The following is a 27,750-nucleotide window of genomic DNA, read 5'->3' on the forward strand; positions in this document are numbered from 1 at the left end:
TGCGGCGCTCGGCTCCCGGGACCACTGCAGGGATAGGGGGAGGGGCCGGGGGTGCCGCAGCACTGCCCAGCAGAGAGGCTGGGATCCTGGAAGCGGCACTAGCGGGGGGGCGGGGCCCGGCACTAACCATCTCCCCACACTAGGGCACCGCAGCTGGGCTGTTGCTGCAGAGCTGGGGAGGGTCCTGAGTGCCAGGCACGAGTGAACTGGCGACCGGGTGCAGAGTGGGCTCGGGAGCCCGTTGGGGAAAGGACGGTGGGCAGGTAGGGTCGAGGAAGGGGAGCATCTGAAGGGTGCGGGAGGGGCGGGGCTGAAAGGCGCCCTGGAGCAGTCCCGGGGCTGCAGTTCCCGTGGCAGCGCCGGGTGCAGCAGCTCAGCAGCGGCTGCAGGGCGCGGAGGGGGCTGCGGGACCGGGAACCCAGGGCCAAAGGACCCCGAGGCAGCACGCGGGAAAAGCTGGGGGTGGGGCGGGTCGAGGGGGCGCTGCAGCGGCCGGTGCAGGGCCGGGGGGGCGGGGCGAGAAGCCGCATAGCGCCTAGACGCCTAGGCTAGGGTAGGGGGCCGCCGCGCGTGGCGGTGGGCCGTACTTGCCGAGCTCCTCGAAAAGCTGGTAGTCGTCGGTAAAGCGGGTGCAGGTGGCGGTGGTGGCCATACTGGCGGGCGGGCGGACACGGGGGTGCAGCCCGCGCCGACGTCGGTGCACAGTCACCGCCGCCCGGCCGAGGGAGCGAGAGGAGGAGACGGGGCTGAGCCCGGCAGCACCGCGAGACTTTACCGGAGCGAGCGAGGGAGGGAGGGACACCCCCGCGCCCGCCCGCCGGCCCCGCCCGCCGGCCCCGCCCCCAGCCCCGCTGGCTCCACCCCGCCCTTGGGGAGGGGCCTCCCGCCGTCGGCCCCGCCCCTCCCTGGGAGCCGCCCGAACTGAGCCCCTTGCGCCAGAGGGCTGTGAATGCGGGGTCCCATCTCCCAGCCACCCTCTGGGATCGACCGATCCTTTTAGTTCGCTACTCGTGGGCTTCTCCAAGAGGGGACCCTTCAAGAGCTCAGAAACGAGAGTGCGAAAGTGGTTTCTGAGCAGTATAGGGTCTAGACCACCGAGGTCTGGGGAGAGGACCCACACATGGGCCCCAAGCCTGCAACGTGAACCAAGCCGAGAAAATGCCAAGGTCAAAGAGCTTGTGTGAGACTGTACACTCGGGAGGTCTCCCCAGACCTTGCAGAGCCAGCTGCCAGCAGCCTTCCCTCAGGGTGCCGATATTCTGGACTGTTGCAAGAATCAAGGGCATCAGTAGAAAAAAACAACCCCAAAAAACCTTCAGCCGTGGTTTTATCAGGGAAACTAGGCCAGGGGGCAAGATGTTTGCTTGCTTTTCTTTTCTTTTCTCCCTCTCTCCCTCTTTCTTTCCAGTTATTTATTTTGCATGTGTATGTGCGTGTAGAGATCAGAGGACAAGTTGGGGAGTTGGTTCGCTCTTCACTATTTTGGTTTGGGGGCTAGCACTCAGGTAGGTAGACTTAGCGCAAGTGCATTTACTCACTGAGCCTTCTTGTGACCTGTGTGGTGCTTTCCTGCATTCTTAGAGATACACGTTGTCTCCTAGGTCAGTAATGAAAGAGAATGTCTTTAAAAGGCTTTGTGCATTGGTAGTTAAAAGCAAAAGATGAACGCAGACTCATTTTCTTGTGGGGCAGCCTGTATTGTATTTTACGGGACTTTTATCACATTTTGTAATGATACATTTGCAGGTATGAGTGCTAGCACACATTATTGAGAACTCTTCGATCATACTACCTAGCTCGATTTCTGGACCACTCATTGACCTTAAGCAACTCATGCAATCTTTCTGGGCCTCAATGACCTTATTTGAAAACTGGGAATAATGGTATAGTATATTTCATAGGGCTGTGCACATTTACTGGGTTAAATAACATATAGTACTTAGAATAATCCTTGTACCTAATTAAAACTGTCTACAGATATTATTTAGTACTTGTCTTCCCACTAAATGCACTCCAATGGAACCACTGAATAATCAGCTCCAGATACAATCCACCCCATCCGCTGTCTCTAAGAGTACATGGGACACAGTCAAGTTACTGTTTCTGGAGGAGAAACAGGCTGGGCAAGTTCCCGATGTGCCCCAGCAGCTGTACCCCAACTCAGGGGCCATTCCCAACTGGGCAGAATGGAGCTCCGCCAACTGCTGCCTCTCAGACTTGATTACAGCAGGATGCCCATTGGGAATCCAGCCTTCTCTGTCAGCAGGCTGGTGCTGCCCCAAGAGGCAGCTGAGAGGTATCCTGGCCTCCCATGCTTCCCTCTGGAGGGGTGGAAAGAGCAAAGTGCTCAAGGAAAGCTTCCCTTTCTTTCCTTACCCCAGAGCCCAGGGAACAAAACAGAGCGATGACTGGAAAATAGGAGGGAGTGGGGCTCAAGAGGAAAGCATTAACTGAGGGAGGAGAGCAGCGAAGAACCAAGGTACAGGCTGAGGTGACAGAGCAATGTACTCCACCCCTCCACATGGTAACAGGAAGTTAAGTGTAGGGGACAAGGCCTATTCCTACCTCAAAGCAGCAGGTCCCAACTCCCAGCATAGGTTGGTAGGCTAAGGAGTTGTAAAATTGAGAATGCCAGTAAATCTTCAGTGTCTATCTACCCTGGAGGTAGAAGCAGCTGCTAGCGGTGCTCCAGCAAAGGAGGCAGTCTATTAGTTTTTCGTCAGTGTGCCCGTTCTCAAGGCAACTTGGTTCCTGACCTCCAGACGCTGATATGTGAAACCGCATTAACGTGAGGTGGAATGAAGAAGAGGAAAGAGTTCACAACAAGCATAGACTAGTGATGAAATGGGATCTTTTAGGGTTACCCCAGAGGAAAATGTAAAAGCAGGACTATAACCTGACTGGTCCTATGTGCCTGTTGTGAGGGTTTGTCATTCCAACTACGGGGAAGTGTTCTACACTGGCCATTTCAGGGGAACTTTATAAAGCACTGTGCATCTCTGGGTGAAAAAAATGACACAGGAAAATACTGGGTGAAAGCTTAAAAATGACTCACATTACTGTGTAAATGGAGCTACCTGTTTTTCAACAAATGTCAACTACCTACTATGTGCTTCTCACTGCCTTTTAATGAAATAGTCTAATAAAGTGGATATTTATAATTTATACAATTAGAAATGCCCACTCTGTCCCTTTTCCTTTACATCTCTACCTTGATTATTTCTCCTAATAGTGCAGACCCTGTCCACTCTAGCAGCCTGCAGCCCACAAACACTTCTGTGTGCTCACACAGACACACCCTCAAAAACACCCTTCTTGATCCCCATTGCTGAAGCACCCACACAACCTCCAGCTACCCCACAGCAATTAGAGGGACAATACATACAAAAAATAGAGCTTACTAGCTCCCTGTGCATCAGTATCTATGGCAACCTCCTGGGGTCTACAGGCTGCACTGTTCTGGTTGTAGCCAGTCCCCTGGGCAGCACTCAGGCAGAGCTTGCTCAGAACTCCTGGAACAGCAAATAACACAGGAAATTGATGCCTTGATAATCACCAGAGGTACCCCACTAGGTGGTACTCCTCCCTTTTGTCTTGAAGCCACTGAAAATTACATATTGCCCTCTGAATGACAGATACTTCCCTCCCGGATTTTGGAATGTGATTTTAGAGCATGTGAGAATACTTACTCTTCCAATCTAAGGAAAACAGAGCAGTCAGAAGTGAGGTATTTAATTGAAAGAGGAGCCAGTGTAGTGTCATGCACCTGTAATCATAAAATGGTAGGTAGTTTGAGAACAGCCTGGTCTATCTAGTGAGTTCTATGCAGCCAGAGATATACATGAAACATTGCCTCAGAACAAATAACTAAATAAATAAATAAATGCAAGGAAGAGGATGTCATTAAAAACAAAGAATGGTCCCTTTCTGGGTGATGTAAAAATCAATGCTAGGAGAATTAATTCAGTCTTGTATCCATGGTGTAGGGGGCTCAAGCCACACTACCTTAAATACGAAGGATTACATGGCCATGCTCCAGCTACTAACATACAAACTACACACACCTATAGATATACGCACATATGTATGTAAATATGTTTGTAGTGTGTATTCTATTATTATTATTATTATGTTTTTTTGAAGCAGGGATTCTTTCTGTAGCCCTGGCTGTCCTGGGACGCCCTCTGTACATCAAGCTGGCTTCAAACTCAGAGATCCGCTTGCCTCTGCCTCCTAAGTGCTGTGATTAAAGGCACCACTGCTCGGCTATTATTATTATTTTATTTTATTTGTATGGGTATTTTGTCTAAGTGTTTGTGCACTTCGTGCAAACCTAGGGTCCTCTGAGGCCCAAAGAGGGAGTCATATCCTCTGGAACTGGAGTTACACATGATTATGAGGCACCATGAAGGACAGTCAGTGGTCTTAACAATAAGCGCCATCTCTCAAGCCCCTGCATGTAACTCTTGGTCAAGAAGGTTATCATCTGAGGGTGTTTGAGATGGGAGCTGTAGCACGGACATGAGGAACTGAAGCAGAGTCTGAGGCTCCAGGTTGAAATGCTGAGCTCAGAAATGTGGCGAGTTGGAAGATCACCTAAGGTGGGCAGCCAAGATTTCTGAAATGCAAGGAGGCTGTCCCAGTGGTAGAGCACTTGCTTAGTGTGTGCAAACCTCTCAGTTCATCCCCAGGAAGAAAGAAGAAAGAATCCTCTTTCACTTTCTAGCTAAGAGGTCAAGAGGGTAGTTTACACCTGCCCCACCCCTCCCCCAAGTTCTTTGTTTCTTGTCCCCTCTACTATTCTTTTTTAGACTGTTCATTGAGGGCAGGAAGTTTCTGATCTTTCCCATTAAAAGCTTAGCACCTGGCATCAGGCAGGCACTCATTACATATTTGTGAAATGAATAAAGGACAGAGGTAAGCTGAGTGAAAGGTGGAGCGCAGTGAAGAGGTAATAGCACCTTATTAGGGGCAAAAGGAAGGTGCCAAGCAACCAGCTTCTGCCTGCACGAGCCCACGCTGCCAGGCAGGGAAAATGGTATGTGCAGCCCCCTGGTGGCAACAGGGACGTGCAAGAAGAGTTGCAGCTGTAAAAAAAAAAAGGGGGGGGGTGAGGGTGGTGAGCCAGTGAACCATGCCTCTAGCTAAAACTTTCAGAGAGAGAGGCTGTTTCTTATGAGGCATATCCACTAAGCATTCTACATATGCTGTACCATTTCCGTTTACCCCACCACTACCCTAAGAGTACGGAAGCTATCCACTTCATCTTAAAGAAGAGGAAGCTGAACCCTACAAAGGTGAATTAAGTTACCCAAGGGCAGTAGCTACTAGGAAGGGCAACCAAGATAAATCAACTGAAAGCCAGTCAGTAGAAAGAATGTGTGTTCAAAAAAAAAAAAAAAAAAGAAAGAAAAGAAAAAAAGAGTCAGGCATTGGTGGTACACAACTTTAATCACAGCACTAGGGAGGCAGAGGCAGGCAGATCTCTGAGTTCCAGGACAGCCTGTTCTACAGAGCTAGAGCTAGTTCCAGGACAGCCAGGGATACAAAGAGAAACCTTGTCTTGAAAAAAAAAAATTTCCATCATTTACACACCCATCCATCCACACATGCATCCATCCATCTATCCATTTGACTGAACACTTTCCTCTTCTTGTCTCACTTGGAACACAGAAAAGAACAATCCAGCAAGATCCTTGCCCTTGTGGATTTACATTTTTAAAGGATGGCAATGAACCAAGAAACGTAATATCAGACTCAGTACTACTGCCAAGAAAATAGAACCAACTTAATGGTGTTAGAGACCCGGGTTTGGTTTTAGCACCCACATGGTAGCTCACAGTTGCCTTTAACTCTAGTTCCTAGGAGTTAAATGTGCTCTGGCTTCTAAGGGCACTGCATGCACACATAAACTCAAACAGGCACACACATGTACACACAAATAAAAACTATCTTTAAAAATTGTTGGTATATTTGGGGGTAGAAAGGAGACTCTAATAATTTAGAGTAGGCAAGATACAAGAGGTGAGAAAAGCACCTACAGGCCCTAACTAAATCCCACTGCCTGTTTACATCTGACCTAGTGTTCCTTCTGAGCCCCAAACAATGCAGCTTCCAGGAAGTCCACATAGTGGACTGCTTCTATGCTCACCCACACGTGAGACCTGCCCAAGGTGAGAAGATTCTTCCACCAAGGACAGACAGAAATCTAGGCCTGAAGCTAGAAATTATGCTGTTACTTGGCCACCACAAAAGAGGGTGGATAATATTGCAGTGCTCCAAAGTCTCTGGGGGTGATATGACCCTAGAATCCATAGACAATATCCCCTCAAGTCTACCTACTTTTGACAAGTTTTCATTCTAACTACTATAGAAGAAAGATGGCTCAGAAATAGACACCCCCCCCCAAAAAAAAGAGTTATACTTACTGGAAGCAAGAAGAGAATTATGATAACAGGATACAAGAAAACAGGTACATATCACTAGCAACCTCTGGGTCTTTGAAAAATGTCTGTCTAAAACGATTGTATCCATAGCACCCCCTTTGCTTGTCTTTCAGTCCTCTGTTCAAATATTCCTTTCTCCAATTAGCAGTTAGAGCCCTTACCTTTGACCGGATCAAATCTCTGTAATGACAGCCCCCAAAGTACTAACCATCATTTCTTCAAAGTACTTGTTCCAACTACAACTTTATACCTGTTTCTGTTACTCAGAACTCCTGAGGTCAGTACCTGATATGTAGCAAGAGCTCAATAAATGCTTAGACTATGATAAAAGCTCAGCACTTTGGGACTTTTAAAGACAAGTAGCTTGGGGTAAACAGAAAGACTTGAAGTAGGACAAAATGGAAGGAAAAGGATGCTAGTTGTTAGAGCTGGAGTAGAGGGGACATTATCAGTAGAATAGACAGTGCAGATCAGGTGCTGAAATAAATATTGAGGGCTCGTAAATTCTTGGGAAATGAACCACAGGGCAGGAAGAACAAAGGGGAGAAAGAAGCTCTAAAACTGGATCTGGCTATTGGTGGACTCATAGGCAAGAGAGAAAGGAGCAGGGTCGAATTTTTTGGACTCCACAGAAGATCCTGAGGCACCTAGATTCCAGGCCTGAATTACTATGTTGCCTACCAGACATTTACACTTGATTGTACTAGATCCAAGTCTACAATCTTCAAGTTTACAATCTCTAAATGCAAATTAAGCAAAATCAGAGACAATAAGCCATGGATGAGGCCTGCTGGTGTAGGCCTATGGCCCTAGCTACTCAGGATGCTAAAGCAGAAGAATGTCCAGCTCAAGACTTCCTTGTGCTACAGAGTGTGTTCAAGGCCAGCCAGGGCAATCTAGTGAGGCTTGTCTCAAAAACAAAACAAAAACCAGAGTATGGAAATACAGAGGGGTTCTGGGTTCATTCTACACACACACACTGAAGACACTTCCTAGCTGCCTCTGAGTAATCGAAGGAGTATGCTAATTTTATAACTTATTTGCAGTTTTCTTATCTGCAAATTAGGGATAACAATGATACCTCATATAATTTATTTAAAATTAATGTCTTGACTAGGCATTGTGGTGAATGCCTTAAGTTCCAGGCCCTGAGAGGCAGAGATAGGTGGATCTCTGTGAGTCTGAGACCAGCTTGGTTTACAAAGTGAATTACAGAATAGCTAGGGCTATACAGTAAGACCCTATCTAAAATGATAGAAAAAATAATGATTTATTTTATTGGCAAATAATATTGGATATATTTATCACATACATCTTATTTTGAAATATTTTAGAATGACTAAATTGAGTTAACACATATTACTTAACATGCTTATTTGTTTCTTTTTATGATAAGAATACTAAAAATCCACTCTTTTGAACTTAAAATTTTAATTGCATCTATTTGTTTATTTTGTATTGTTGTTTATGGGCATGAGTACAGAGGCCAGAGGACAGGTTTTGGGAGTATATTCTCTGTTTACACTATGTGGGGTTGAACTCAGGTTTTCAGGTTTGGCAGCAATGCCTTTATCCGTAAGCCATCTCTGTGGCCCCAGAAATCTTTTCTTCTATCACAGTTCAAGAACACAATACATTGTTATTAGCTATTGTCACTTAATTGCACAATATGTTGCTTTAATTTGTTCCTTCTAGCTAATCAGAGTTTTAGGAACAGTAAATTATTAGTACGTATGAAGTTAACAATGGTAAAGCTCAACAAATTTTTGGTTTTCTTTTTTTTTTTCTTTGTTTTTGTTTTTTGTTTTTTCAAGACAGGGTTTCTCTGTGTAGCCTTGGCTGTCCTGGATTCACTTTGTAGACCAGGCTGGCCTCAAACTCAAAGAGATCCACCTGCTTTGCCTCCAAGAGTGCTGGGTTTACAGGCATATGCCACTGTGCCTGGCTTTTGTTTTTCAAAAGAAGATTTCTCTATGTAGCCTTGGCTGTCCTGGAACTCACTATGTTGACCAGGCTGGCCTCAAACTCAAGAGATCCACCTGCCTCTGCTTCCTAAGTGCTGAGATTAAAGGTGTACACCATCACTATCACCTGGCCAATAAACACTTTAAAATATTTATTTTTATTATTCTTAAGTGTGTGTGTATATGCCAGTGAGTTCTGATACTTGAGGAACCCAGGGATGTCCAAATCCCCTGGAGCTATGGTTACAAGCACCTGTGAGCTGCCTGATGTGGGTGCTGAAAGGGTCACTAAATGGTAATTACTATTAGCTATTATAATTATTCCCTTTGCCAGGCTTTTTCTGTTTGCTTGCTTGCTTTGTTTTTCTTGAGACAGTCTCTGGAGCCTTTGCTGGTCTGAAACTTGCTGTGCAGCCCAGGTGGTCTTGCCTCAGCTTCCTGAGTGCTGGGTTTATAGGCCTGAGCCAACACCAGGCCTCCTTGCCATTCTCAACCAGTCCCTCCACCCCTGCTAGTTCCGTTGGACCTGACATTGACATGTTTACTGCCAATAACTAGGTTCAGAACTGTAGAATCAACCTTGACTCATCCACTATCTCAGTTAGGGGCAGAGCTATTTTTTAATTCTGACACCATCACTTACTAGTTGCATGACCTTGGGCAAAATTTTTGTACTTCCTAAGCTTCATGTCCTTTTGTCAATATGGATGAAAAGTTATAACTTTAAAATTGTGAATGGTAGCCTAGGCCTGTAATCCTGCACTTGGGTGATGGAGGTAGGAAGAGCAGCAGTTTAAAGTCATCTGAGGCTAGATAATGAATTTGAGACCAATCTCGGCTACATAAGACCATGTCTCAAGAAAAAAAGTTTTAATTTTCATTATAGGGTTGTCATAAAAACTTAACAATGATAGTATTTGTAGGCTAATGCTTTTTCTGATAGTGCTATTAGTGTACACTTTTTAATTTTTAAAACAAGCTTTCTAATCCTATATGATGAACACAGATTACTTTATTTCTTATATTTTCTGCTCATCACCTCATCATCTATTTTAGTCTCTCAATTTTTGTTTTTGTTTTTGTTTATGGGGCTGGAATGGTTGAAAGCACTGGGTACTCCTCCAGAGGACCTGGGTTTAATTCCCAGCTTGCAGTTTTAATACCCACATGCTGGCTCTCAGCTGTCTGTAATTCAAGATCCAAGGAATCCAACACCCTCTTCTGGCATCAGGCATGAACACACACACACACACACACACAGAGCTATGTATGGAGGTAAAACATCCATACACATAAAATAAAAGTTTTTTTAATTAAAAATATTACTACATATTTTTAATTCTCTTCCTTTCTTCCTTTCTTTTCTTTCATTTTGTGTTGTTTTTTGTTAGTTTGAGACAGGGTTTTACTTTGTAGTTCCAACTGGCCTTGAATTTGAGGTAATTCTCCTGTCTCAGCCTCCCAAGTATTAGGATTACAGATGTGAGTCACCATACCCAGCTAATTGTATTTTCAATTAAGTAGTTTAAGGTTTATTTATTATTATTAGTGTGAAGGAGGGATGTGTGTGTATATGGAAGTCACAGGGCAACTTTTGTGGAGTTGATTTTCTTCTTCCACCTTTACATGGGTTCTAGGGATTGAACTAAAGTCATTACATTTGCATAGCAGGCACTTTACCTACTGAGCCATCTCACTGACCTACAGCAGAGGGTTCTTAATTGTTTGTGGGTTTTTTGTTGGCAGTTTTTCATTATGGAGTTGTTTTCTGCAGATATATATTTACTTATCTCTTAAACATTTTCTTAATCTCCATAGCAACTTTAAGAAATTGAATTTTATTACCCCATTGTGAGGATGACAAACCTAAGACACAGATAAACTGGTGGTTCGAGTCTCCAGGAACAAAGCAGGATGGTGAAGTGTCTGAGACTAGCCTCCGCAACAAAGCGATACCAAGTTTAAGTCCAGCCCGTGCTACTGAGACTCTGTCTCAAAAAAGCAAAACCAACCAGACAAAAATAAAAACAAACAAAAATCCCAAACCCTCAGGCATGGAAAGCACTCTTGATTTTTCTAAACTCAGCCTTTGAAGTAGTTGGCAGCTGATAACGAGCTCATTTTATTGCTGTTGAGATAGGCTCCTGATACATAGCTGAGACAGAACTTAAACTCATGGTCTTCCTGCTTCATCTTCTCAAGTGCTAAGAGTACCAAAGTGACTTACTTAAAAACTGCTGTGGCTTATTTTTTTTTTTTTTTTTTTTGACACCAAATGTGGTGGCTCTACCTTTTATCCCAGCACTTGGAAGACTGAGGCAGGAGGACTGCTGGGAGTTCCAGATCAGTATGAGCTACTTAACAAGTTCCCATTTCAAACAAACAAAAACTGAACAAAAAAATTTTTTTTGCTTTCTCACTGTGATCATAGGTTCCTTGAGGGCAAAGATCCCTCTCTCCCCATAGCTTTCAACAGAGCACAGCTACTGTACATGATGCAAGCCTTTGAATAATTAATTTCTTGAATGGATGGCCTATTATTCTCATAGGGTCCTCTTATCTTGCTGGTGGTATGATCTGACTGTTCTGTATCCTCAGTCCAGGAATGGAGAACATAGAGATCCTGCTCCACATAGATGAAGAAGCTAAGCTCTTTTCTAAAATCACAGTGATTCTGGTGTCCACTAGAGGCCGCTTGATGCCTGGTTTTAGATAAAGAGCCAGTAGGACTGTAGACTTACTCACCTGGTAACCCCACCCCACCCCGCCCCAAAGAGTCATTTACAAAACCACATTTCCCCTAGAATCCAAAGCCCAGAGATAGTCTACAGATGGTTCAGCTTCAGTTTCTTCTACTCAGATGCTTGACTATGGAATGGGCTACAGAATAAAAGTTGCCAATGGTGACTGGAATGTACTGGCAACTTCTAGTTGCCCCTCTATCATGCAAAATTCACAAATCTGCATGAGGATCTACTGACACATACACTGTACCACAAAGTGTGTTAGACTCAGAGACCAGCTTGTGAACAATCCAAACTGTACCACTCACAGGAGCTAACAGGGAATGAAGGCAACCTTCTAATTACTACATTGTGTGATAAGCTGCTGACATGAGTTCTGTTCCAGAGCTGGTTCTCACTTCACTGTGGATTATTTTATGGGACATCAGGCTTTAGGGAAACAAAATAAAATCCGGAGACAAAGAAAAGTAGCCACAGTTGAAAAAAATCAATGCAGGGCACCTGCATTCTGGAGGTGAAAGGTTTCCCAGGATCCTTTGGCAGGCTTGAGGCTTCACCAAGCAGCTTTTTTTATCTCTTGTCTTCAAATGGTTTGGGTGATTTTTCTTGAGAAAAGGAGCACATTTCTGAGATTTTGGGGTGTAGCCCAGCCTGAATGGTTTCTTTCTTAGTTCTTTTTTCCTTTCTTTTTTATTCATTATTAATTTTGATTGCAGTGCTGGGGGGTGGGGCTGGATGATGAACCCAGGGCCACACACATTTAAGGCAAATATCCTACCACTGAGCAACATTCCCACCCCCTGTTTTTTCTACTTTGTTCTTTTCCCTCAGATTATCTGCCAACCAATGTATCTCTGAGGCACGCTCTTTAACTCAGAAGCCTGAGGTCAAGGAAGTCAGAGCAGAGCTGGGGAGATAAGATAGAGAAACACAAACTATAAAAGTTGGTTGCTATATAGTCACTTCTAGGGACAGATGTCTGGAAAACCTAGAACCACACATCTAGAGATCTTTGCAGGAAGGTAAAAACTTAGGGAATGAGGACAGGCTTTTGCTGTCCTCTGGTGACCCCAAGCAATATGGAATTTCATGAGACTGTGTTCTTAAGAGTTGGTGGTCTGGTGTGGCACTACGGGGCTATCATAGCATGCCTTGTCTCCCCTCTTGGCTGATGGTAGGTTTTTCTGTTGCCCTCATGCCTTCCCCCTGAGTCAGCTCTCTGGCATTGCCATGGCATGTCCCGGGCCCCACGCCCAGGCAGCAAGGAGATGCTGGCAGATTGCCCAAGGAATGATGCTGCCTTAACTCAAGCCAAATCTTAATTGCGACCCCCTTCTTAGAGGCAGCCCCCGACAATAGCCGCACTGAGTCATGAGTTGTGGGCACTGTGTTAGTCCCCACTGCCCCCTGGACTTCCTACTACAGATATCCTTGGATACAGACAAGCCTTCACCACACAGCTGCACCCCAAGAGGGGATGCAGAGACCAGATCTAGTTTATAGACTTTGGCTGAGCCAGGCTTCTACCTCAGGGATCTGCTTGGGTTTCTGGTCACATCCAAAGAGCTAGGGAGGGAGTTGCTTTTGGACAGAAAAAGAGGAAAGAGAGCCAAGACTTCAGCTTGAAGCTGCCTCAGCTGTTTCTGGGGCTCTGACTCAGAAGTGCTTCTCAGGAATGTTGAGCACATGGTCCTCAGAGTCACTTCTCCAAGATCAGAAGAATGACCACTAAGCAAGGGGAGAATTTTTACCTTCTCTGTCTCCTCTGAGAAACCACCAAGGTAAGTTAAAGGTTCATCTTGGAAGTTTCCACAAGAAAAAAAGGAAGGAAGGAAGAACACTCTGGGTAGGGGGCATGAGGGAAATAGAAAAACCTACCCATCAGCCAAGAGGGGAGACAAGGCATGCTGTGAGGGCCCCGTAGTGCCACGTCAGACCACCAACAAGCTCTGTGTTGGGTCCACTCTTAAAAATACAGTCTCATGAAATTCCATATTGCCTGGGGTCACCAGCAGACAGCAAAAGCCTGTCTTCATTCCCTAAGTTCCTACCTTCCTGCAAAGATCTCCAGATGTGTTGTTCTAGGTGTCTCAGTAATTGATTCAGGCCCTATTTTTCCTACTTTTTTAAAAGTCAGTGACCTTGGGCAAGTCACTTACTTTGTTGAGACTAAGATTCTTCATTTTTCAGATGGATGAATAATAACTGCCTGCCTCATAGGACTGCAGCAAATGAGATAATCAAATGAGAGAATGTCTATGAAGGCACCCTGTATAGTAATAAAGCACATTTCTAATAAGGTATCATTATTGACGTGATTAATCCTGACACAGGAATTATAGCCTCTGGACCCTGAACCTTAAAGTCCTCCTCTTTGGGTTTTTGTTCATTTGTTTTTTGGTTTTGTTTTTGGCAAGATGCTCTGAAGCCAGTGTTGAAATCTCAGTCCAGTCCTTGACCAGCCCAGAAGCCTTGACCCAGGCAGCTTCTTCTTGTTGCTACCTCAAAGCTGCTACCCCTAAGCCCAGCTCTGCTAAACCAGTTCTTTCCCTTTTAATCAGACTCCTCCAGCCCAGTTTGCCTGCAATGATGACAAAGGAACCTAAAATAGCACAAGCTTTGCAAACACTGCTGGAGACTGGGCTTGGGCATAGTGTGTTGCCTGTCACCCATAGGCCTGTCTGGGCATCCCAGCCAGGTGCAGCCCTGCACCCTCCAGGGTCTTGTCTGCCTTTTGTTTTTGCAGTCCTGTGATGACGCTACCTCTTGTCAGCACTTTGGGCAGTAAACTGGATGACTACCTAGAAAGCTGGCTTGGTTAGATGTGCCATGGAAAGGAGATTTCTGTTCCTTCTACCAGTACATTCCCATTGCTCTCTTGGGCCCTCCTTTTGTGCCAAGAGGCCAGGTAAGCCTTGCTAAGAGCATATAGAGCCACAGCTGCTGTGGCCTTGGTAGGGGTGCTGGCATGGGTACCAGGAAAGTGTGATTCTGAAGACCCAGCAGCCAGCTGGCCTTGGCATGTCACAGTGGCTACGGAACCAGTTTGGCATGCAGCTATTTGGGTGCCTCCCTGTGGGTCACTGTGCCTGAGATTTCCCAAGGGACTTCATATGACTTACCCAGGTAGGAATGGTGGCTGCTAAGTGTAGATTGATAAAAAAGCCTGCAGCAAGGGCAGTAGGGAGGAGCCACCATGCCATCAGACAACTTCACTCTGAGCTCTTCTCTCATTCCCCTTTTACCAGCAACCGCTTCCAGGTAGCAGGAGTCTTTCCTCAGGACATTCTCATGAAGCTTCAACACTTTTCCCAGATACATGAGGTACACATGTTCCTTCTTAGGAGCTGGGAAAGTGCTGTAAGAAAGACAATGTTTTAGTCTAAATCAGAATCTTAAATTGATGGCCCACAGACCGTATGCAAACTGTTTTGCTGATGTGCAACTTTGATTGTTTGGTTGGTTGGTTTCCTTTTCAAGATAGGGTTTCTCTGTGTAGCCTTGGCTGACCTCATACTCAGAGTTCCACCTGCCTCTGCCTCCCACGTACTGGGATTAGAGACATGCACCCCCACTGGTTGGCTTCTTTGTGTTTTTGAAAAAAGGGTCTCACAGTGCACAGCCCAGGCTCTCATAGAACTCACTATATGGTCCAGGCTGGCTTGAACTCGGTACAGTCCTCTCACCTTAGCCTCCCGAGTGCTAGGATAATAGGCATGTAAAGTCATGCCTGGCTAACATGACACATTTTAACTAGGAAGTTTTAACTTTAAAAAAATCCAAACTTAAGAAATTAAACAGCAACAAATCAAGTAACCCAATTAAAAAATGGGGTACAGAGCTAAACAGAGAATTCTCAATAGAGGAACATTGAATGGCAGAGAAACACTTAAAGAAATACTCAACATCCTTAGTCATCAGGGCAATGCAAATCAAAACGACCCTGAGATTTCACCTTACACTCATCAGAATGGCTAAGATCAAAAACTCAAGTGACAACACATGCTGGAGAGGATGTGGAGAAAGAGGAACCCTCCTCCATTGCTGGTGGGAATGTAAACTTGTACAACCACTTTGGAAATCAATCTGGTGCTTTCTCAGACAATTAGGAATAGTGCTAATTCAAGATCTAGCTATACTACTCCTAGGCATATAGCCAAAAGATGCTCAAGTATACAAGGACATTTGCTCAACCATGTTCGTAGCAGCTTTATTCATAATAGCCAGAACCTGGAAACAACCCAGATGTCCCTCAGCTGAGGAATGGATACAGAAATTGTGGTACATTTACTAAATGGAATACTACTTAGCAATTAAAAACAAGGAAATCATGAAATTTGCGGGCAAATGGTGGGATCTAGAAAAGATCATCCTGAGTGAGGTATCCCAGAAGCAGAAATACACACACGGTATATACTCACTTATAAATTGATATTAGACATATAATATAGGATAATCATACTAAAACCTGTACACCTAAGGAAGCTAATCAAGAAGGAGGACCCTGGGTAAGATGCTCAATCTTCATTCAGAAGGGTAAGTGGGATGGACATTGGAAGAGGGAAAAAACAGGGAACAGGACAGGAGCCTATTACAAGAGGGCCTCTGAAAGACTCTCCCCAGCAGTGTATCAAAGCAGACGCTGAGACTCATAGTCAAACTTTGGGCAGAGTGCAGGGAATCTTATGAAAGAAGGGGAAATAGAAAGACCTGGAGGGGACAGGAGCTCCACAAGGAGAGCAACAGAACCAAAAAATCTGGGCACAGGAGTCTTTTCTGAGACTGATACTCCAAACAAGGAACATTCATGGAGATTACCTAGAATCCCTGCACAGATGTAGCCCACGGCAGCTCAGCATCCAAGAGGGTTCCCCAGTAATAGGAGCAGGAACTATCTCTGACATGAACTCAGTGGCCTGCTCCTTGGTCACCTCCACCTGAGGGGGGGAGTAGCCTTACCAGCCCACAGAGGAAGACAATGAAGCCAGTCCTGATGAGACGGTCAGATGGAAGGGGAGGAGGATCTCCCCTATCATTGGGGAGGGGCATAGGAGAAGAAGAGGGAGGGAGGGAATGGGGGAAGGGGCTACAGCTGGGATACAAAGTGAATAAGCTCTAATTAATAAAAATTAAAAAAATCCAGGTTTCAGGCTGTTGAGATGGTTCAGTGGGTGAAGGCATTTTCATCAAACTTGACACTCTGAGTTTGATTCACAGAGCCCACACTGTACAAAGAGAGAGCCAACTTTTGCAAATTGTCCTCTGACCTACATGCATGTGTGCTCACACACATGAGAATACATGCAATTTTTAACATGCAGGTTTCCACTTATTTTATTTTTGCGATGGGGTTGAATCCATGATATTGAACACAGTAGCCAAGGACTCTATTATTGAACTACATCTAAATCCTCAAATATTTGTTAATGTTTTGTATTCTTTTTTTTTTTTTTTTCCAGAAGTGGACCCTGCACCAGGGCTTTGGTGTCAAATACTTATGTGGAAGCAGATCTTAGGAATTTACAGTAAGGGGGTAGGAAGTAAGGCAAGTAAGGAAAGGAAGCAATTGATAAGGGTTATATGAGTTATCTAGGAAGTTACCATTTTGTAAGGTAAATTGGGGAACTCTGGGATGTGTAGAATATGTAGCTCAATGTTATCTCATCCAAAAAACAAAGGTACTTGAGTAATTATCAACCAAACTCATCAGTCATTGATTTGTGTTTGATCTTGTATAAGCAAGGAAGGAAGATCATTCAACCTTTTATGCAGTAGTAAAGAGTGGGCTCCAGAGGCCAGAGGAAGCTGCTGTTGACAGCACCTAATACAATACATGATCTAGACATGCTGTGTGCTTATGTCAGCACTTAAGAAGCTAAAACAGGAGGATTGCTCACTTAAGTCCAGTCTGGACAACTTAGCAAGACCTGATGATAAAGAAAAAGTAAAAAAGGGTCAGTGATATTAGCCCAAGGTTAGAGAATTTGCCTGGCATGTGTAAGAGCTGGAGCTCAATTCTCCTTGGCAATAAAGAGGAGGTGAGTAGAAGTTGTCTCATTAGACCAGGAGCCCTCCATCCTGCCATGCTCTCTCCCCAGCTTCCCTCTGTGTGCCCACAAAATCATACCCAAAATAGAAAGAGAAATACATTTTCTCTTTTCCTTTTATTTCTGTAGGGAATCAGGTAACCCAGGTTTGCCTTAAACTCTATGTCCTCCTTTCTCAGCCTCCCTAGTGTGGGATTACAGGTATGTACTACCATGTTTAGCTGTCCCAGTATGTTAAAATATTTAAAAATAATTTTGGAAAGAAAAAGAGAAATACTTTTCTATTTTTTGTTATTAGCTTTTGTTCTGCTTTGCTTTGAAAAGTTGAAGTTCCATGTTTGAAATATCTCTGTGGCCAAGGATGACCTTGAACACCTGTTCTCCTGTTTCCTTCTTTCTAGTACAGGGACTACAGGCATGTGCCACCATACATGGCTTAATTTCATAGTTCCTATCTCAAACTGATTTTAAAATTTACTCTTATTCCCACAAATACATATAAATGCAGATGGAAATCCATCTTATTGTCTGTCTGCAGATGGAAGCCCCAAAAGGATAAACAATATTCTTCTTTCTTACATTGCTGAATTCTCAGAGCCTAGCAAAGAACTAGATGTAGCAGAGTGCATAATAAGTACTTAATGAATGTGTCTTGGATGGATAGATGGATGGATGAATGATGGTTGATGAATGCAAAAGGTATGTTCGAAGCTATAAGGACCAGACTTGTACAGGATGCTGACAGTCAATTTGACTTACTCACTACTGCTAGGGTAGGGGAAGTGAATGAAGGAGAAGAGGCAGTAGAACTGTTCTTTGAAGGCCCTATTCTTTTGAAGCTCTCTTAAAATGTGTTAGAGTCCATGTTCTCCTTTTCTTCTAACAAAGACACTGGATTAGAGCCCTCATTGAAGAAGGGCAGCTGCTTCTGGGTCACTGCATGAAACTGCTGCTTTGTCTTGGGGTTCAGACAGCACTGCATCCCAGCTTGAATTTTTACCCAACAACAAAACCTGATGCAGCCCCCTGCATGACCTTGTTCCTGACAGGCCTCTGTTCTCACTCAGAACTTCAACTCTACTCCCAACCTTGAGTTTGACCACCATTGCCAGACCCAACCTTGATTCCCATCTTTTTTTTTTTTTTCTTTTTTTCCAAGATAGGGTTTTTCTGTGTATCTGGCTTTGCGTATCATGGAACTCACTCTGTAGACCAGGTTAGCCTCAAACTCAGAGATCCTCCTGCCTCTGCCCTCTGAGTGCTGGGATTAAAGGCACGCGCTACCATGGCCAAGTTGGTTCCCATCTTGACTTAGCCTTGGATTAACTAACCCAGGGATACCCTTATTTTTAAGGCTGAGTTTGCTCTATGAACATTAGCTAGGGTGACACCACTCTGTTAAGCATTTTGTAAACCATTTTGGTTGGACTGTAACAGTTATGGAAGCTAAAGCAATTTGATTTCCAGAATTAAGTTGTTTCTCTAGATTCTTGTTTTCCTGATCTGAAGACAAGACCTTGAGCCCCCGTAATGGCGAGCTAGAAGAGATGTCATCCATCCTCTGGCATTCTTCAGCTCACCATTCCTGTTAACCTGTATCAATGACTTATCAACTGCCAAAACTAGAAAGAGTTTAATCTTTTTCTTACCACCATCCTCTTCCTGTGAAAGCTGTAATAAGGGACTGGCACTCTATCATGTAGGCCTAGCCTCTCCTCAGACTACCTGCCATGTTACTATCTGTCTTTTTATCTGTGTTATCAATAACTCTTCTAATAGACCTCAATGCCCCCTCCAAATGTGCCTCAGCATCCCCTTTGAACTCCAAACTTGAAACCTTTCACTAATTTTTGCTTATTTCCTTTCTTTATTTATGTAGAAACAGGGATACACGTATATAATTCCAGGCTGGCCTTGAACACATTAAGTAGCCAAGGATACCCTTGAACTTCTGATCCTTTGGCCCCTATCTCCTAAATGCTAGGATTACAGGCATAAATCATCATGCTTACTTTTATGTTGTAATAGGGTCTGAACCAGAGGGATTCATGCATGCCAGGTGAGCTCTCTGCTAACTACAGTATACCCTTAGTCTAACTATAGAACATTTCCAATGTAATTTCACTTGCCATTTAAAACTCTATATAATCACTCACATTCTACAAGTGAGATAATAAATCTTATTGTAAAAAGTGTTATACAGTAAACTGAAGAATGCAGAAGAGATTCAGATTTTCTGGTGGTAAATGAAGAGCCACAGGAGTGTATCTGAAAACACAGATACACTAAAAACATTGCATAGTTCTTCTCCTAGACTATGTGAATAAAGTAAATATGAAAGAAACATAAAAGTAAACAGGCATAGTGTCCCATGCCTTTAATCACAGCACTCAGGAGGCAGAAACAGACAGATCTCTGTGAGTAGTTCTAACTTGTCTACACAGTGAGTTTTAGGACACCCAGGGCTACATAATAAAACCCTGCCTCAAAAGAAAAAAAAAACATTTAAACTTGGGTCCAAACTTCAAAGTATACAATATCTATCTATCACCTATCTATCCATCCATCCATCTTTCATCTAATTATTTATTTATTTAATTTTTTGAGATGGGGTTTCTTTGTGTAGCCTTGGCTGTCCTGGAACTCACTCTGTAGATCACACTGGCCTCAAGCTCATAGAGATTTGCCTGCCTCTGCCTCCCAAATGCTGCACAGCTTTCTTCAACTTTTTCAAGGAAACAGAATGAGGTGACAGGAAGCTGCTGAGGGCCTAGATTTTTTCCAGCTATGTTCCCAGCCAAGCACAGTGGCACATACCTATAATTCCAGCACTCAACAAAGGCAGGAGGATTACTGTAAGTTTGAAACTAGTCTAGTAGTCTGGTTACATAGTTAAGACTCTGTCTCAACTTCCCCCACACCCATGGGTACATGCCAAACACACACACGCACTGAAAGAAGTAAATAATTATGTAAAAAGATTAAGAAAAATTATGCTGAGGGCTGGGAACATAGCTCAGTTGGCAGAGTTCATGCCTGGCAATCAGGAAATCTAGAGTTCAATCACTAACATCTCATAAACAACGTATTGTAATATGCCTGCAACCCAGCACTTGGGAAATGGAGGCAGAATGATCAGAAATTAAAAGTCCTCCTCAGCTACATATAGAGTTTGAGGCCAGCCTTTCCAGAGACCCTGTTTTAAAAACAAAAAACAAAACAAAACAAAAAAAATAAGGTAGAGTATGGAAAAAAGGAAAAAAAGAGCATTATTGGCAGTTTGATTTACAAGTGAATCTTAAGATGGACGTTTTCTTTTGCAGCCACGTGAATTTCCAAGTTTAACCCTCAGAGGACATGTGATGGGACTCTGCTACAATTTTAAGCCACTCCACTGTAGTCAGCCCACAGTTGCTCGCTGAGGCTTCCTGTCTGCCTTTAAAGCTGACAGACACCACAGTGAGTCAGTCCTACCAATGTTTGACTCATTTTTGACCTAAATTTGGTGATCAAATACAATACTCCAGAATTTGGAATTATGGCTCAAAAGTTATGGTGTGGGAACATGGTTGGAGACTCTCTCTTTCTGTGTGGGGGTTGAGACAGGGTCTTTTTTTTTTATAAACAACCTTTTTATTAATTCTTTGAGAATTTTGTGCATGCATACAATGTATTTTGATCATATTTACCCCAGCTCTTCCCTCTTATTTCTCCAGATTCACCACCACCACCCTACTCACTCCCAAATTTGTTTCCTTTTTTTATTTATTTTATTATTATTATTTTTTATCAGTTACATTTTATTAACTCTGATTCCCAGCCGTGCCCCGATCCCTCATTCCCTCCCAGTCCCTCCCTCCCTCCCTCATCTCCACTGTGCCCCTTTCCAAGTCCACTGATAGGGGGGACCTCCTCCCCATTCATCTGATCCTGTTTTATCAGGTATCTTCAGGACTGGCTGCAAAGCCTTCCTCTGTGGCCTAACAGGACTGCTCCTCCCTTCGGGGGTGGGGAGACCAAAGAGCCAGTCATCGAGTTCCTGTTAGAAATAGTCCCTGTTCCCCTCACTTTGGGAAACCAATTGGTTACTGAGCTACCACAGGCTACATCTGAGTGGAGGTTCTAGGTTATATCCATACATGGTCCTTGGTTGAATGTCAGTCTCAGAAAAGACCCTGTGCCCAGATATATTTGGTCCTTGTGGAGCTCCTATCCTTTCCCCATCAGACTAACTCCCCTTCTTTCTTATGATTCCCGAGACAGGGTCTTACTAAGGAACTAGGCTACCAGACTCGACTCAAACTTGCAGCAATCCTCCTGCCTTTGTTGCCCAAGAGATGGATTTATAGGTATGTGCCACCATGCTTTGCAGGGAACATAGCTAGAAAAAGATCCAGGCCCTCAGCAGCTTCCTGTCATGTCATTCTGTTTCCTTGAAAAGTTAAAGAGAACTGCACTGAAGTTAGAACAAGAACTTGAGATAGGACCCGGTCAGTAGAGTGTTCCCTAGCAAGGGTGTCCAACACCAAATGTCCCAACACCTTGTAAACTGGGTGTCATGTGAAATGCCTGTAATCCCAGCACTTTGAAGGTAGAAGCAGGAGGATCAGGGAGTTTCAGAACAGCCTCAGCTGTTCCCGGCTAGCCTAGCATTCATGAGATCCTGTCTTTAAATTAATTAATCAATCAACTAGTTGTCAGAAAGACTTGGATTCAAATTCTGGGTAACCTCTTGATGGCTGTGCAACCTTGGTCAAATCACTCAACCTCTATCAGTGCTTGCTTCCTCATCTCTAAATCAGAGCCACAGAGCTCCATAGCACTGTGCAGGACTTAGTAACACAGAAGAGCTTCTTAGCACTATGCCTGGGAAAAGAAATAGTCTGAAAATTAAAGTTAGTTTATTTTTGTTTTGCTGCTCTTCCATTTGAACTTGGAGACTCAAACCTGTGAGGCAAGCCCCTACCATTGAGCAGCACCCCACAGTGTCTGTGTGGCGGCCAGAGGACAACTTGTAACAGGCAGTTTTCCTCTTCCACCATTTGGGGCCTGGGGATCAAATCCAGACCATTGTACCGGGAGTTAGGTACCCTTACCCACTGAGCCACTCATTTGGGTCAACTTCTTTGTCTTTTATGTCTGACCTCATACTATAGCCCTTGTATTCTGGGTAGGTTTTCTTTTTCTCATTCCAAGTCACATTTCTGCAAGTCTTTGTTGATACGTTCTCATGTCCTGGATCCTTAAGTCTCATTCTCAGAGCCTGTTAAATATTCACGCCGTGGACTTATTATTTATTGTTTTATTAAACGGTGTTTCTCTGTGTAGTCCTGGCTGTCCTGGAACTCACTCTGTAGACCAGGCTGGCCTAGAATTCAGATACACCTGCTTCTGCCTCCCAAGAGCTGGGAGTTAACGATGCGCACCACTGCTGCCCTGTTGTTTGTTGATGGTAAAACAATTATAATTTAAATTATGTTTGTTTGAGTTTGTTCTATAGCACTACATAAGCACAACACAAAGTTTCCTTTTAGCCAGATGTGGTGGCTCAGCACTTAGGAAACGGAGCCAGGAAGGTGGTGAATTAGAGTCCAGCCTGGACTGCACTGTGAGACCATGTAAAGAAAAAATTTTAAACCTTTAAACCATTTAACAAATGTTATTGTTAAAATTTATTACTTTGAGGGTCATAAAGCAACATGCCACAGTGCATGTGTGAGGTCAGAGGGTAGCCTGTAGGAGTCAGCTCTCTTTCCAGTATGTGGATCCTGAGGATCAAACTCGGGCATAGTAGCAAGTACCTCTACCTGCTGAGCCATCTCACTGGCTCCTTTAAACTATTTTAAATGTACACGGTGAGGTGGCTCAGTGGTTAATGCACTTGCTACCAAACCTGGTCACCTATGTTTCATCACATGTATGAGTGCCCCTCATACATGAAATGAATGTACAGAAGTGAATGTACACTTCAATGGCATCAAACAATCATCACCATTATATATTACAGAATTTTTTCACCATGGAAAATAGGTCTGTACTCATAAATGAAAATCTCCTTCCTACCTCCCACCCCCACTGTAGCACCATTCTACTGACTATGTGTGTTTATAATAATGAGCAGAATCACGTGCCATGTGTCTGGTTTGTTCACTTAGGACAATGCTTTTGAAAGCCACCTATATTGTAGCATATGTATAAATTTCCTATACCAGGTGAAATGATCTTCCATGCATGCACATGTCAAATTTTGCCTAGCCCTTCTTCTATCAATAGACATTTTCATTGCTTCTGCTTTTTGGCTATTGGGAATAATGCTTCTGTGAACACTGGTAAACAAACATCTTTTTGAGACTCTGATTTCAGTTCTTTTTGGTGAATACCTAGAAGTGGAAGTGCTCTATCATATGGCAATCCTGGGCTTAGCTTTTTGAAGGTTCATAAAGCTGCTTTCCATAGTGGTTGCCTCATTTTATATTCTACCAGCAACGCGCAGAATTCCAGTGCTTCACTGACACTTAATTTCCTTTTACATATGTATGTGTGTGTGCTATGTAGATGTTCATGTGACTGTATGTACAGGTGTGTGTTCAAGTGTGTACATGTGTGGAGTGCATATGGAGGTTCTAGTTCAAGTATCTTCCTTCACTGCTCTCCAACTTATATTTTGAGACAAGGTCTCTCATTGAATTTAGAGCTCATCCACTGGGCTAGTCTGGCTGGTGATTCTGCTGGTCTCACACTCCCTCTCAGTGCTGGGGTTACAGATGTACACTCCATGCCCTGCTTTTTATGTGGGTGCTAAGGATCCAAACACAGGCCTTCATGCTTGCAGGCACTATACTAAGCCATCTTCTTCCTCCCCACCACTTTCTTAAAAATAATGGCCCTTCTAGGGTTAGGCATAGGCCTTAGTTGGTGGAGTACTTAGCTAGCCTGAATAGGCCCTGGGTGTCATTCTCAACAATGCAGAAACAGGGTGTAATGATTTGAATGGCTCTCATAAAATAGAATAGATTTTATGGATAGATTGGGGGCAGAGAGGGGATGGGAGTGGGAGGATCAGGTGGTAGAGAGGTGGGAGCATGGGAGTAGAATGATTAGATGGGGAGGGGGAGAAAGGAGTAGAGGGATCAATTATGAAGGGGAAGAGGGGGCAGAGAGGATAGCAGTGGGAGGGGCAGGTGAGAAGGGGGAGGGGAAACATGGTCGAGGAAGGGAAAGAAGCTAGAGTTGAGGCACATTTGAGGGGTGGTTTGGAAACCTAGTACAGTAGAAACTTCCTAAAACATATGAAGGTGATCATAATCAAGTCTCCAAATAATGAGTGAAATAAAGTCCCAATTAGCCACCTCTTGTCATCCAATGAGCTTCCAGTACCGGGGCTGGGTTACACCCAATTGAGTTGTGGCCAAAGGGGTCTCAAACAACCCAGGCTGTTGCCAAGACAATAGGTTGCTTTCCAAAAACTGACAGCAAGGTCCCTTGATAGCAAGGTGTTGCTAAAGACAACACCAACACAACTCATTGAACTTGGAGAGGTTGAGCTGGTGCTTACATAGAACTCTCACCCTACGTTCTAGAGTTTTTGGTATAGAAAGGTACTCTGCAGGCTACCAAAAGAGAAATGTAAACACCAAACTAGCCACAAATCCTTTGTCTATAGTGATGTACTGCCTGAAAAATGTGCTAGGGCAATGGTGGCACAAAACTTATGGGAATGATCAACTAATATTTGATTTGACTTAATATTTGATTCCTTAAGATGGAATCCATATCTGACCCTGCTTGGGTGACCAAGAATCAGAGACCTAGGGTAAAACCAAATACTAATACAAAAAAAGTAACAACAAAACGACTAATAATGATATTCTGCTATACTTATAGATCAGTGCCTTATTCAGCCATAATCAGAGAGGCTTCCTCCTGAAACAGATGGACACAAATACAGAGACATACAGTCAGACATTACACACACAGAGGCCTTGGAACACACAGCTCTAAATGGCTGTCTCTGTCAAATCCATTCCCTCAGAGTTCAGAGAATCCACAGAAGAGGAGGCGGAGTGTAAGAGCCTGAAGGGATGGAGGAAACCAAGAGAACAATGCCCTCTAAATCAGCTGAGCAAAGCTTCTATGAACTCACAGAAATTGAAGAAGCAAGTACAGGGCCTACATGGGTTTGTACAAGACCTCTGTGTAAATGTTCTAGCTTTCAGTGTGAATGAGTGAGTCTCTGATTCTTGTGCCTTTTTGGGGGGCTCTTTTCCTTTTGTTGGTTTGTCTTCTCTAATTTCAATGTAATGTGGGGTTTGTTTGTTTTATCTTATCGTATTTTCCTTTATTATGTTTTGTTGTTATCACTTAGAACTCTGTTCTTTTCTAATGAAGACAAAAAGGGAGAGGATCTGGATGGGAGGGGACATGGGGAGGAACTGGGAGAATTAGACGGTGGGGAAACTGTAATCAGAATGTGTTGTATGAGAAAAGAATCTATTTTCAATAAAAGGGGGGAAATGGCAACAGGCAAAACCAGAAGAAAAAAAAAATGGCCCCTCATATATTTGAATGCTTAGTCACTAAGGATAGCATTATTTGAAAGGATTAGAAGGATTAAGAGGTGTGGCCTTGTTGGAGAAAGTGTGTCACTGTGGGTAGGCTTTGAGGTTTCAAATGCCCATGCCAAGCCCAGGGTCTTTCTCTCTGCCTTTAGATCAGGATAGGGATCTCAGCTACTTCTCTAGCACCATATCTTCCTGCTATGCCTGCATCCATGCTACCCACCATGTTAATAAAAAGTCTCTGAAACTGTAAGCAGTTTCAGAAACTGTAAGTTAAATTCTTTTTTTTATAAGAGTTACTGTGGTCATGGTATCATAGAACACAGCAATAAAACAGTGACTAAGACACAGGACATGGTGGTATATGCATGTAACCCCGTCACTGGGGAGGTCTGAAGCAGAAAGGTTAGAAGTTCAAGATCTTTCTCAATTACATAATAAATTTGGACCAGCTACATCTCAAAAAACACCACCCTTCTAGTGTATATGAACTTGGAACACAATACAGCAGAAGTCTGAGTGTTTTACAGGTGGCTGTGGTCTGTTTCTTCTTCTAAAGACCCCTACTGGGCCCTCCCAGCTCTGAGAACTCCCTTTGGCATTGAAACCACATGACATACAACTATCCTTAGTGTGTGTGTGTGTATGAGAGTTATTAGAATGACTTATAGGCCGTGGTCCAGCTAATCAAACAGTGGCTGGCTATAAACAGAAAGTCCAAGAATCCAGTAGTTGCTCAGTTCACAAGGCTGGATGTCTTCAGCAGATGATGGAATTCCTGAAGAAGTAGACTCTAATGCCAGTGAAGGAATGGACTTGCTAGCAAGGTGAAAGCAAGCAGGCAAAAAGCAAAAGTTTTCTTTTTCCATGTCCTTATGTAAATTTCCAACAGAAGGTGCATCCCAGATTAAAGTGTATGACTCCCCACAGGATCCAGATTAGAAGTGCATCTTCCTACTTCAAATTAAGCAAACTCCCTCACCGGAATGCCCTCCAGTTTTGGATTTTAGTTAACTTCAGATGTGGTCAAACTGACAACCAAGAGTAGCCACCACATTCTCTCTACCCTTCAGTTATATAAAGTAGGACTTTGGGAAAAATAAAGTCACTTTATTTAGGCCAACAATTCTCTGAACTTGTTTTTTCCTTTTTTTTTTCCAGGCTAGAAGTAACTGTGCTAATTCCATGGGGACCATCTCTGGCTCTGACTTACCACTGATTTCAGAACTAGAATGGCATCCAGAGCCTTAGGCAAAATTATTTTTGAGACCCATCAGAGCCCAGGGGAACATGTTATATTCCTTTGCCCCTAAGCTATTTGAATCAGCCTTCCTTCTAGCCCCTTCCTTTGCCAAGACTCATAGTTGGTGGCTTAGGCCTTCAGGATGGATGGACGCTGGGTGTGGTGAATCACCTCCTGCATGATCCTCATGACTCTTCAAGGGGAACTTGGAGACCTGGAATTTTGGTCAGAATTCTCTGTTCATATTCCCAGAACCTAGGCTCTCTGAAGCAATCTTTGTTTATATTGTTTAATGCTTACATCTTCTCTGTGGGTTTCTGATGTCGAGAGTAGGGTATCTTAAACTGCCCTCCCATGTACACATCGAACCTAGGACCCCGTGGCTTTGTATGGCCTAAGCTTTTCACCAGCCTGGGCCTTAGTCTTTTGCTTAATGGAGCACAACGTAGTATGGGGTGGAGAACTTGCCTAGCGCTCCATGAGGCTCACCTCTGCCACCTCAAAAATGAAAAGGAGCATGGTATAAATTGCTCTTTCTTCAATCCACCTCTGTGTTCTGCAAAAGCAGGTGGAAAAAAGGTCCTTCTGCATTGCACAGAAGGAAAATGAAGGGAAGTGACTCAGCTGGGTTCACAAATAGAATCATCCACCAGTCTGGGAATGGTGCTCCATTCCTCTAGAACCACAGCTTTCATCAAGACGTCACCCCTTCCTTTTGAGGGGCCTCAGCTTATACTCAGCCTTTAGT

The 27,750-nt window shown here is 43.9% G+C and overlaps 1 protein-coding gene and 1 long non-coding RNA gene across 22 annotated transcripts in view; one reads left to right on the top strand and one right to left on the bottom strand.

Moving 5' to 3' along the window:
• The window catches only part of Camk2g (calcium/calmodulin dependent protein kinase II gamma), a 57,230-nt gene extending 56,446 nt beyond the window's left edge, over positions 1-784 (bottom strand). For 7 of the 21 annotated variants that reach the window (XM_021642962.2, XM_021642958.2, XM_060382079.1 and 4 more), the window contains exon 1: positions 588-779. In XM_021642962.2, the coding sequence (XP_021498637.1) occupies positions 588-652 (65 nt within the window). In that variant the 5' untranslated portion in view covers positions 653-779. Of the gene's footprint in view, positions 1-587 lie in introns of all 21 variants that reach the window. The other 14 variants (XM_021642970.2, XM_021642966.2, XM_021642969.2 and 11 more) reach the window with 5 other exon arrangements.
• On the top strand, positions 127-27,509 carry LOC132653656 (uncharacterized). Its single transcript, XR_009591433.1, has 3 exons — positions 127-263; positions 25,234-25,378; positions 26,921-27,509. It is a non-coding gene; the product is annotated as an uncharacterized LOC132653656 (long non-coding RNA).
• Positions 27,510-27,750: the final 241 nt, after the last annotated feature.

Source organism: Meriones unguiculatus, chromosome 4 (genome assembly GCF_030254825.1).
Source record: "Meriones unguiculatus strain TT.TT164.6M chromosome 4, Bangor_MerUng_6.1, whole genome shotgun sequence".
NCBI lineage: Eukaryota > Metazoa > Chordata > Mammalia > Rodentia > Muridae > Meriones > Meriones unguiculatus.